The sequence below is a fragment of the Plodia interpunctella genome, chromosome 9 (genome assembly GCF_027563975.2).
Source record: "Plodia interpunctella isolate USDA-ARS_2022_Savannah chromosome 9, ilPloInte3.2, whole genome shotgun sequence".
NCBI lineage: Eukaryota > Metazoa > Arthropoda > Insecta > Lepidoptera > Pyralidae > Plodia > Plodia interpunctella.
In genome coordinates this window covers 4828861-4840887 of record NC_071302.1, presented here as the reverse complement: position 1 = coordinate 4840887, position 12027 = coordinate 4828861, and the positions used below count along the sequence as shown (strand labels likewise).

The window sequence follows — 12027 nt, the reverse complement described above, 5'->3', positions numbered from 1 at the left end:
AGCTCATAATCAATCAATGATTGTCAAATGATGTCATAACAATTTGAAGTTCTGATCTTCGAAGGGAACTGTTTATCTAATGCCGACTTGAGTGACTATTAACTTCTTATTCTGTTGGGATCATACAGTAATTTGTAACATAGAAAAAAGCGTAATATAAATGTACAACGTTTTAATATTAATCGACTCTAACTTTTACGTCTGTATTAAAAGCGAAATCACTGCTACATTAATTTTAATCTGCAAAGCCCAAACTGTTGGGCGGTCTAAAATTAACGTCAGTACTATGACATGTTTCATGTCGGAAACTTATAGAACCAGATAGATTGCTAGTTCGTTAATGTGCGTATTTTTCTTTCTTTACAGAAATAGCTAAAGTACGAGCGAGTTTATTCCAAATAAATGGAGTCAAGAAAGAACCCCTCGTCTTACCAGAACCAGAAGGCATGGTCACTACATTAACAGAAAAAGTATACGTGCCAGTAAAAGAACACCCAGATGTGAGTATTTTATAAATATTTTAAAAAATAAACGAGTTTTGTAAATGAAATTGAATAATAATAAGACTACTTGGTATTTCGAAATATCCTTAACATAAATAGTTTGCAAAACTCGTAACTGGTATTAGCGACTGCATTACTTGTTGTTTATTTAATTGCATTTACCATCGTTGCCATTTTCATGCATTTCGTGTATTTTGAGTAGGTACACACCATTCATTGTTTAGTAAAAATGTAATAAAAACTTAACTAAAATACATATTTCCATAAAGTTAATATATTCCGCAGCAATTAGGAAGAACATTTTGAAAATACTATATGCACACGCACATTTTATCCCCACAGTTTACTGAATTATTTAAAATTTCTCTTCTAAGAAATTATAATTTTTTATGCTGCTGGTTTTCACTTTATGAAATACGCTACAAATAGCATCTGTGCAATATCTTTGTTATTTAAATAACATCATACAATTATTTGAGTTCCTTACATAGCTATCTCCATTGATTTTTTACCTGAAGTAATGGAAATGTGTCTTTTATTGCAGTTTGATTGAGATAAATGTCACAAGCTTATTGTAGCAGAGAGCGTGGCTAGTCATATAGATAGAAAGACAAGGTTGGCAGCTTACTGCATTTGGTGACTTATGTCAGGGCTAACCCACCTTTGGCGCGGCTCTTGCAAGCCCGTACAATTCAGTGATAGCTTCCATTCATTCGTTATACTTTGTTTTGGCTTCATTTGTAAATGTATGAGCTTAAGAACCTATTTCAGGAATTAGTTCAATGAACTGATGAATCATTTGCTACTATTCAATAACACTATTCATTTCGTTGTCGCTGATAGAAATATTGTATCGGCATCGTATCATAAATCTCTTACTTTATTTAGGCACAATCTGTATAAAGCAATCAGTTTTTTGTCAATCTTTATTTGGACAGAGTCAATGACCGGCAGATGCTTCGGAGATTTTAATATCTCTGGCACTATTGAGCTTATTAAAATGACTGTAATTGATCTTAAATTAACTATTAGGAAGTTCTACTTCTGAAATTCAAAAAATATTCATAAAGGAAATTAATTTGTATTCGTATCCTTTTCACTTTGCTATGCTTGCGAAGTAATTTAGAGATAGAGATATTTTTCGGAATATTTGCGATTTTAATTTACAAAAAAATGGTGTTGTCACGCAATTTAAGACAAATAACACTATAACGTTGTTCACCAAATATAACATATCAATATCTGTACATATTTATGTTAACATTAATATATTTCCCAGTACAATCAATATATTGTGAAATAAATGTTTATTTTGTACAACAAACTCGTGTTGTTACGATATCAAGTATTTAAATAGCAATAAATATGATTTCTTTATTATCCCGAGACGAGTTGTAAATGTAATCATCTTATAATTTTCTGTTATTAATGAGAGACCTCGTTTTGCTAATCATAGCAATAAAAATATACGTGTGCAATATTATTTTAATATAGAAAATAAATTAAGGTGTGCCTTATAGTCTGGTGAGTCTACCAGAGACATCTCTAGTCCTAGTTTAAATGTCATAATTTGTAAAATTACTTTAATTTTTCATTACAAAAATAGTACCCACGCACGGTACAAACGACACTAGGGGCTCGATTCTCATGCAATCGAAGTCCATTTCACCAATTTTCTCCGATTTTTTAGAAGGTTTACTTGACTTAACTTACGAAATATTACAATTGAAAGAGTTTAATTTAATGCATCAGTCGATAGATTTTTACCATTGTAAATTTGCTTAAAACCTTCGAAAAAAAAAGAGAAATTTGATGATATGTACTTCGATTGCATGAGAATCGGGCCTCAGGAATCTTTTCACAGATGTGTAATTTTGTAGTTTAGTAAAGTTACGACGATACTAAATAAATAGCTAAGAAGACAGAGATCTCGGTAAACAGTTTACGGCTTCGCCCTTTCTTGTCCATAAATCGGGATAACTGAAGTTAAGCGAATTCATATTTCCCACAATGTTTGCCGATAGATCACTTGGATAATTGTGCGGAATCTATCAATGTGCACGTTAATCTTAAGATAAATTGACCACGGGTTGTTATTGATAGTCCATCGGATAAGTCGTTCCGACGTTAGTCACTAGAACTGAGATTGTTCTCTAACGACTCTGTGACTTTGATCAATTTCTTAGAAGCATTCATAATATATTGATTTCTATTATGCGCCCTTTAGATTATTTGTGACTTAGTTTATGTAGATTTTTATGATCTTTAAGGACATTTACATTAAAAAATACTATTATTTCACATAAAAAACATCTAACAGTTTAATTTTTCTTAACGTACGATTACTGTTATACTGTGGATATTTATATGTTATACTGTTTCTGTTGAGCTAAAACGTATAGCTATAGCTACCGACATGAAACATTCCTTTGCTGCAAAACAAACATTGCCTTTGCAGTTTTATTCTTAACAAAAACTGTGGGTAATGTAAACGGTAACTATTCCTGAAATACCTAACGATATGTGTTTGTATATAGAACATACTGTCGAAACAACTCGCGCGTTGTGTGACTAATATCTTGGAATGTTTTACTTCTGCGACTTTAACGTTACACTTTACGACTGCGTAAATTTATCTTTTGTTTTTTGGAAAGCGCGTAGTTTTAAAATGTACAATTTTTTTAATCGGTGGAGCTATTTTTATGAGTTCTCATTTTTCACAATATTCATCTAAATTTATCTTCAAATTGGTATTTTCTTTGTCTAAAATATTTACTAATTATTCTTCTTCTTAGCGTATCGACTCGGTTGAATGTGTTAGGAAATACGACCTCACTGATTCTTAAAAATTGAACACGTACTATTAAGCTTAACTTATTGCTATTTATAATGTGAAGTCTGCACAGTTAATAATACTAGTGTACATTCTCTCCATTTTGTTCATTCGCCAGGCATTTCATTAGACACTCCCTTTAAACGACGTTATATAAATTTCAAGTAGATGTTCTAGGAATTCATTGCATAACTAATGAAATGTAGAAAAATACGGACTAAAGCGGAACCAACTTGCGTCCGCATTTCTGATGCAGCCAATGATATGCTGACATGCCCGACGACTGTCACAGATGGCAGTGGTTTCATCGTGGCTTGTTAACTTGCGCTTTTAGTCAGGTCTAGTCGCACCAACTTATCCTTAAGCTGATTTATCATATAAAGCCAGACGAAGAAAGTATTACATATGGTACAATACTTGTTTATTTATAACAATTGAGATTTTTTATTATTTATCTTAGTTTGTAGTTGTAGATGCTGCATCTAAAGTTAGTATTTGAACTATGAAATGATGATCTAATTGACCCATTTATATGCAAAGCCGGCCTGTCTTTGATCTGTGTTAATTGCGGTTAAGCATATATGCAACAGTAGTATGTAATAAATTTTATATCAACATATTATACTTGATTTACCTCAATTTAGATGATCGGAACTTAGTAAAATCAAACTAGTATTTGTATTTAATGATTTCTATAATAGACCTTAACTGTGATTTGAACTTTTGATACGATATCAACTTTGTCATAAATATAAGAGTTATTATTAAAATATACAATTTGAATAGAAACGATGAACCTTCTGATGTACTGAGAATAAGGAATGTCACAGCATGTTGCTTCGTCACTCGCATAGGTTGGACTTTTGGAATACATTCTCGCCATATAAGGCCAGAGGCGTTATTAAATCCTGCCATATCCGTAGACACCGCTGCTTCAACTTTTTATACGTCACGAGGTGCTTGCTTGACATCATGTATTTAAGAGCATTCTTTTTTTGCCAGTAATGTTATAGTATTGGTATAATTCTATACACTCATTCAGATTTGTATTGATGTTGACATAATTACGGCTAAATATGGTACGAGCTAATAGAGTGTAATGTCCAATGAAAAATTCCTATTCATATTTATGTTGGCTTTAAATATCACATATAGTTGTTTTCTTTTATATTGTATACATACATATGATTCTAAAAAATATTACATAAAAACTGAGAGAACACGTGGCGGAAAATTTTATTGGTACTTTTTGAATTATAGAAATTCTATTTATACGAGAAATAAACAAAACACAACGGATCACAACTCTCACCTACATAAACTTATCTTTTCTAATGGACACTTTCACATATAAAGATTGAATGTCCATTCCAAGAATATGATGATTTCCGAACTGTGAAACTTTAATCAGCGCCATAAAATGCCTATTACTGGATTTTATTAAACGTTAAACAGTTTTCAGGGTTTCAGTAGGCACCAGATTGTTTGAGCAATAACATGTCTGGTCGTACCAGCGTGTGCTATATCATTCTCCTGTGCAAACATTAGTAAAAGCTCGCGAATGTTTTCCAAAAAGATTAAACAAATGAAGTTGGTGCAGCAGCTGTTTGGGTCTGACGTGTGATTTTAGATGTTTCATCTTAGGCTTTGTTGCTAACTTCTAGATCTTTATTCATATATTTATGATTGTTATCAATACTAGAAGTGTTTATGTCTATATTGATTAAAGTAATTACTTCTGACTATTATACTTTGAATATTATACTTTTTATTTCTATGTCTTCTTTTTAATATATAGAAGTCGTAAGACGATGACAGAACAATGTATGTGGCATCATGTTTTATTTAATCTAAACCTTCTGTAATGGAAATTACAATTTTAATTTGCTTTTTCATCATCAGAAAATTTAATTCAGTACTGACATTTGTGTTTATGTTCTGGGGTTTTGTTATGAATGCTCATTACCATTATTTATGCGTTTAAAACCTCCTGAGTATATTGTTCTTGTAAACGCGCTTGCGAGTACGTATTGTAATAACATATGTAATTTCAAATTGAGCATTGTCAATTTACAAATCATTATGCAAATAGATTTTTTTTGTAAATGTAGAAATATTAAATTGAAATTTAATTATATAAGTACATACATACATAATGCTATACAAGTTTCATGCCATATTGACTGTATTTTTGATTGACATAATTTATATTTTCATTTGTCAGAGTTTAATTTTGATGTTTCTTCAATGAACTGAATTATAATAGTCGTTCAAGGGCTATTATTTGATTCGTTTATTTATTTTTATCAATACCATTTATTTATCGAATAGCATCTGTTTTCTCACTGGCAGTATTATCCAAGGCGCACGCGGCGCCCGCGCTGCAATAATGAGGTTTATTGGACTGGTCCTGCCGACTGAAAGGTCACAGGTCACATATGCGAGCAAATCGTTCACTAACGTTGGGGACGAGTGATTTTTTATGATACTTTGTGATATAAAAGGGAGTATTTTGTTCTTGTTATATAGTTTATTAATATATTGCCTGAAGGATTCGTCACAACCATTGTATTTTAATAATGTTTTGATGAATTATATAATTAAGAAGATATGATTCTACATAAATTTATTTAGGTACATACTTCGCAAGCTCAGCGACCCAAAGAAGTTCTTGATCAAAAATTAATTTAAAAAATCCTGTACAAAAATTTAATATCAGATATTCTAGAGTCTACTAGTCTATAACGAAGACTATAGATGATTCATGGAGTGTCTTGTCTTTATTCCCTAATCATGACTTTCAACCATTATAATCATTCATAGCTACATGAGAGCCAGGATACTGATAAGTGCATTTAGCCTGGGTGCGGTAATGAGGCCGGCGATTGGTCGCGCTCCGCTGCAGGTCACGGGTCGCGACCCGCTCCGAAGTCTAATGTTCCAACATTTCTTGTTACTGCTCTTAGTCACTTTATCTGCAGGATTATTTACTATTTGCTGTTAGCCCTTATGCTATGGAAAAATTATACTTAGTAAAAAGTCAAGTTTCTATTCAGTTCGTAAGCGGACGAAAGGGCAGCAAAATATGCGTTAATGTCATTATAACTATTATCTTATATGAACCAGTTCTTATTGTGGATAAGCTACCTTTAGTCAGTTTCTATTAGCAGCCAGTACCTACGCTAAAGACACAAATCGCATCGCACAAATCAAATATAAATCAAAACAAATACCTATATCACTATCACTCCCCTAACTAACGCATAGTTTTCATTTGGTTGCACGCAATTCACCATCACATCTATGTAGAAATGATTTATCTTAAATGCTTTCGATTGTACACATTTTAAATATCTTGTTTATTTGAAATTACTAATTTTAGATATTTCAATTGAGTATCTTTCTGATCACTATTATAATAATTGACGTTAGGAATAGAATTAAAAATTACATTTTTAAAATCTTATTTCTGTTTTCCGGACCTTGTTTATTATATAGACATCTCACAATTATATGAAAAACATTAATAATAGCATCATTATATTCTCATAAAGTACAATTCGTGTCTATTCTCACAAACTAGGTAGCAGTAGACTAAGTTCCAACGTCATTAGTTTCAATTGAGCTAGTGTGCAAGTGAGAAAGTTTATAAAGCTGAAACGAAATTTGCGATGTAAAATGTTGTAGATTAAAGTAATGACTTATCTAAATAACAAAATAAAATAATTATCTAAATAATACTTAATTTTCACTTTTAACGATTTTTCAGTTCTCGAACTGTCATAATTTCTGGTTTATTACTTCTGTTATTAACGAAATTATTGTAAGGCTTTTAATTCTTAAATCAACTACTAGGATTTGTAAGCCAGTCGACTCGCACTTCTAAGCCTAGTGTGAATTTATCTTGCCATATTAAATCATTAGATTAAGTAGGTGTATGATTTATAGAGCAAATTCATTGTATAATGGTGATTATTGTTTGTTGTATCTATTTATCATGTAAGATTTTAATAATGTTGTCAAGTAATAAATAGCTCTAAGTCAACCCAAGCAAAAAATTATGACGTGCCTGATGAAATTATACCGAGTTTTGCGACTGATTGGAAAATACTACCTTTTTTTTATTGTCTTCTACCTTCTGCCCGTGGCTCAGTTCGCGTGCATTTCCCACTGGATTTGTTCCTTTTTTGTGGGATGAATATAATACGTCCCTATTCGCTTGACTTGTAATATGGATACATGGATTGGATAGTTAAATTTTTAAAGACAAAATTGTTCTTTTTAAAATGTATTATTACATACGGAATACGTAACCACACCAGATACAGAACTATATGTATGTACTTACTACTTTTCGAGTGTGTCCTTTTTTGTAATTACTAACACTCGTGTCAGATTCTAAGTCCCTGAAGGCATACTATTATTATAGTATGCCTTCAGGCGACTTAAATCGCATCAAAATCATATTATATTAAACCGTAACGTTTCCGTTACGGTTTAATGTAATATGATTTTGAATTAGAATTACAGTTTATTTTCTATCGTACTTAGTTCCAATCTATTTACTACTTAGTTAAATATGTTTGATTTTAATAATTAGTAACTTAAAGACTTGACTTTATCTCTGGAGCATAAAGCCCGCGGCGGTATCGCACGTCGTGACCAATCGAGTACGACAATTACGATCGAATTAAACCATCAATCAATTGCAATATAGGATTGTGCCGCCCGCCTACATCGCGAAATCAATGAGAATATAGATATAAAGCCTTTTGCAAAAGCGCTCCAGTAGCGCACGTAATTGCTTCAACGAAGTTTGTAACGTGTTTTGAACAATTTTTACTTTTGAACAATCATTGAGAAGCGATCTTGAACGTCAGCACAATCGATTTCTTGGATATCCAGGATCAGTATCTATGCACAAAGTCTATTTTGTGTAGGCATATAAGTTTGAAGAGCCACTTATCCCATAGGACTACTGGGAAAAAATCTAATGAACCCATTTAGGGGCAACTGGATGCAATGAGATTAATAGTATAGACGGGAATTAGCAATATAACAATGGTTCAGAAACTGACAATTTGCATCTAGAAAAGCTAGACTTGATCGAAAAGATTTGTTTTCTGCGCTTGCAGTATATTGCGTTCCCATGCCTACTGCAAATGATGCAGGTATAAAACCTAATGACGGGCAATCAGTGTCGGTCAATAGTTCATCTCAGAATATGAGCTTTGTTTACGTCCATATTAGCTTCTAAGTCTATTGTGTCATTGTGTCTAGTGGACCGAATACCTACTCGTTATAACTATTCTAAAACTAGTATAATCATCATCATCTCCACTACAAGAAGTCCACTGGTGGACATGGGCCTCTCCCAAAGACTTCCACAAAGACCGATTGAAAGCAGTATGCATCCAGCGTCTTCTTGCGACTTTGACGATGTCAATACTAATAGGTACAATAAAATTAAAATAAATGAACGATTTCAATAAACTGTATTTAATTTTGTTATAACTGTATGTAATGTTGCGGAGTAAAATTTGTGTTACAAAACCAACTAGTACTCCAGCCCTAAAGTCTTATTATAAATCACTCGTATAGTATTGACCTAAATGAACAACATTTATTAGATTCTGATATTTATGGAGAACCACTCCATGTGTAGAGTAGAGGTAAATTTAAATTGGCCAACTTCACTCGATCGATTCAGTTCAATTCAAAAATCTTATATTTTAATTTATTTTGCACATTTTCCAAATTAGGTTGTAAATTTGGTAATAATTATTATGAAATCGAGCATTATTTATTCAGTGACCCAAATTCGTTGCATTCAATAATGACAAAGCTCTTGAAGACTTCAGCAAACACTAAAGTTTAACAGAAAATCTAAGCCATAACTAGGTCGTGTAACTAGCTTTATCAATAGATGAAGCTAGTTACACGAACAATATTAAATTCTTTATTATTTCTTTTTCTACTGTTTGATCATGATTTTCTAGAAGTTTCTTTTAAAGTTATGTGTACCTATTGAAAAACGAGACATATCTCGCTTTTTCGTCGGGGATAAAGCGGAGAATCATACAGTTTATGTCCACTACTTACTTTCCTGTTGATCTCAGTATAAACTGGGGTTTCCAATTTCAGATTGCCTGACTGATTTATTAGCAAGTTAACAAAAGCTTTTCGTCCGTATCTCTAAACAATCATATTGCATTGAATAAACCACTGTTATAAATACGTGCATTTTGCACATGTTTCAACCCGTAACAAAAGCAGTATCATATGTGTGTGTTTATACAACTAATTATGTGTTAGTGTTAATTTAGACTATTAATATATTCGTTAATTTAAAAGATGTTACACTGCTCGGAGCATGTGATAAATTTAGTGCCTCCTATTTATTTGTTGCACAACCATTTATGTTAATTTAGCTGCAGTTTTATTATCAACAGTTACTTTATATACTCTGTAGTGTAGGTAAAATTATTACATTATTTATGTTTTACAATTTTTCCTTTACTTCCTAACTTGCAGGTCTTTGTGGTTGCAAACTACGTGGTTACAACTCAACACCTAATTATCCCACAAAACCACTACCATTTAAATGCACAAAGTACACATTTCTAACCTGGACTATTGTGCATCGGAGTGCAATGTCACAATAACTAATATTTCCGGGGTTTGATGGATGAAAGTTGACTTTGTGTTGATAAAACCAATAGTTTCATTGTTCGACTGTTTCTAAAGTAGGTATATATTTTCCCTGTTGTTATGGTTCTATAGGAAACGAATTATACATTGAAAAAAGTATTGCATTACATTACATAATTACTCGTACTTCCCACTTAATTTTAATATTATAAAAATTGTACGATTGTAACTACTTTTACACGTCCTATTGTTATTTGACTAATACTTAATATTTACTACATACATTTGAATATAACAACAGCACAATTTATGGTAGTAATAATTTATTATATTTACAAGTATTATTCATCTAAGTTAGGCATCTGAATTACTTATTTTAATTCAAGTAAATCCGATCATACGATAATAATCATTTTATTTAGTGCTTTGAATATTTAGTACGTGTTACAAATGTAACTACAAATTAAAGAAATTATAGAATTCCAACTGTACTTTATAATCAATTAATTTATAAGATCAGATAGGTAAGTCAGATATCTTCTTCTTCATAGTCGTATTCCTCATGGCTGAGGGTCGTGGTCATTACGTGAAATGAAACACACACAACAACTTTTTTGGCATTATTAATGGAGTGGCCATTGCCTTCTCCATTTCACACAAAAGTTAATAATAACCGACCGGTGTGCAGGTTTCCTCACGATGTTTTCCTTCACCGGAAGTCAGATACCTAGTATTATAGTACCTAATCTAAACATAGTTATCTTTAGCTAGGCGTAATGCGCTGGCTCACTATTGGTCAGTATTGTAGATGCACCTACGGACAAATTCCCACATAGAACCGATTGTTCCAATGTAAACAATTTCCTCGTCTTTGTCTTAAACAAATCGATGTTCGGTTTTGTAATCGATTACGTTAATTTTCTCGCAGATTGCAGACGTTTTTAAATGCCTAAGGGATAACACAATTCGAGTGATGAAAAACACTTTTTATGCAATATTAGTACTTAGTTAAATGGCATTTTTTGGTCATGGTTGATCTAGACACAGAAGGCAAAAAATGCAGTGACGATAATATAAATGTAGAGATCTTAGATACAAATTTAATAAACATTGAATTGTAACTGGGTCACAGTACAATGATGGAGAAGTGTGGCTAATTTGATTAGTATTTCAATTGAATCTGCTTTGCCCATAATGTAGCGTGTGTATGGAAAGTGCATACAACTCGCACACAAAACGCCTGTCGCGTTTATTTTTAATTTAGATTTATAGATTGGTTTGCTAGAAGTTCTTTAGCGACTTGGTCATTTATCATCTTGGTTCTAACGCTCCGGAAGGGTTTAAAATGATTTGGAAAATCCAGCAATGAAAATGTTAAAACTTGTAAGCACATTTTAAATTTAACTTGTCCATATTGATTCCACTCTGTTACTAATAATTCAATCTATGACTAAAACCTATGTAATTAATCAAGAATGCTTGCTTACTGTATATTTATGTGCATTTGATCCTAAATAACCGTAACGATGTAAGAAATAATCTATGATAAAAGGTTGGTAGTTGCAGTATCATATCACAATCTGATATTTTATATATTGATACTAGTTGAGAAACTAATACAAGCAGGTAGTTTATTTAGGTTTAATTTTTTTTTTTTGTCAGTTTAAGTTTAGTTTTTATTGGTTGACTTATATTAACAAAATATTAATAACATATATTAGTAAAATCTATTATATCTATTCCCGCGTTTATTTATTTTCAACAATGATCCCTAAATGAATCCCTTAAGTAACTGCATTTTAAATTCATCTTACTATTGTATATTGTGAAATTTCGGATGCATGCTCAGGTTACTATTATTTTAAAACTTTGAAATGTTTTTTGTAGTTTTAATCGTAATCGTGAAATCTTCTTCTTCTTTCTTGCTTGTTCCATTACTTGGAATCAGTAATACTATCTATATTTTTTTATGTTAAATCAAACAAAACAAAGTACATACCTCTCACATCACGAACCATACAAATAGATTATTTAGAAATG

The 12027-nt window shown here is 31.8% G+C and overlaps 1 protein-coding gene across 6 annotated transcripts in view; it reads left to right on the top strand.

The window, feature by feature from the left end:
- how (held out wings) overlaps positions 1-12027 on the top strand; it is a 61927-nt gene that overhangs the window by 36188 nt on the left and 13712 nt on the right. For all 6 annotated transcript variants that reach the window (XM_053749276.2, XM_053749279.2, XM_053749278.2 and 3 more), the window contains exon 2: positions 367-500. In XM_053749276.2, the coding sequence (XP_053605251.1) occupies positions 367-500 (134 nt within the window). The remainder of the gene's footprint in view (positions 1-366; positions 501-12027) is intronic.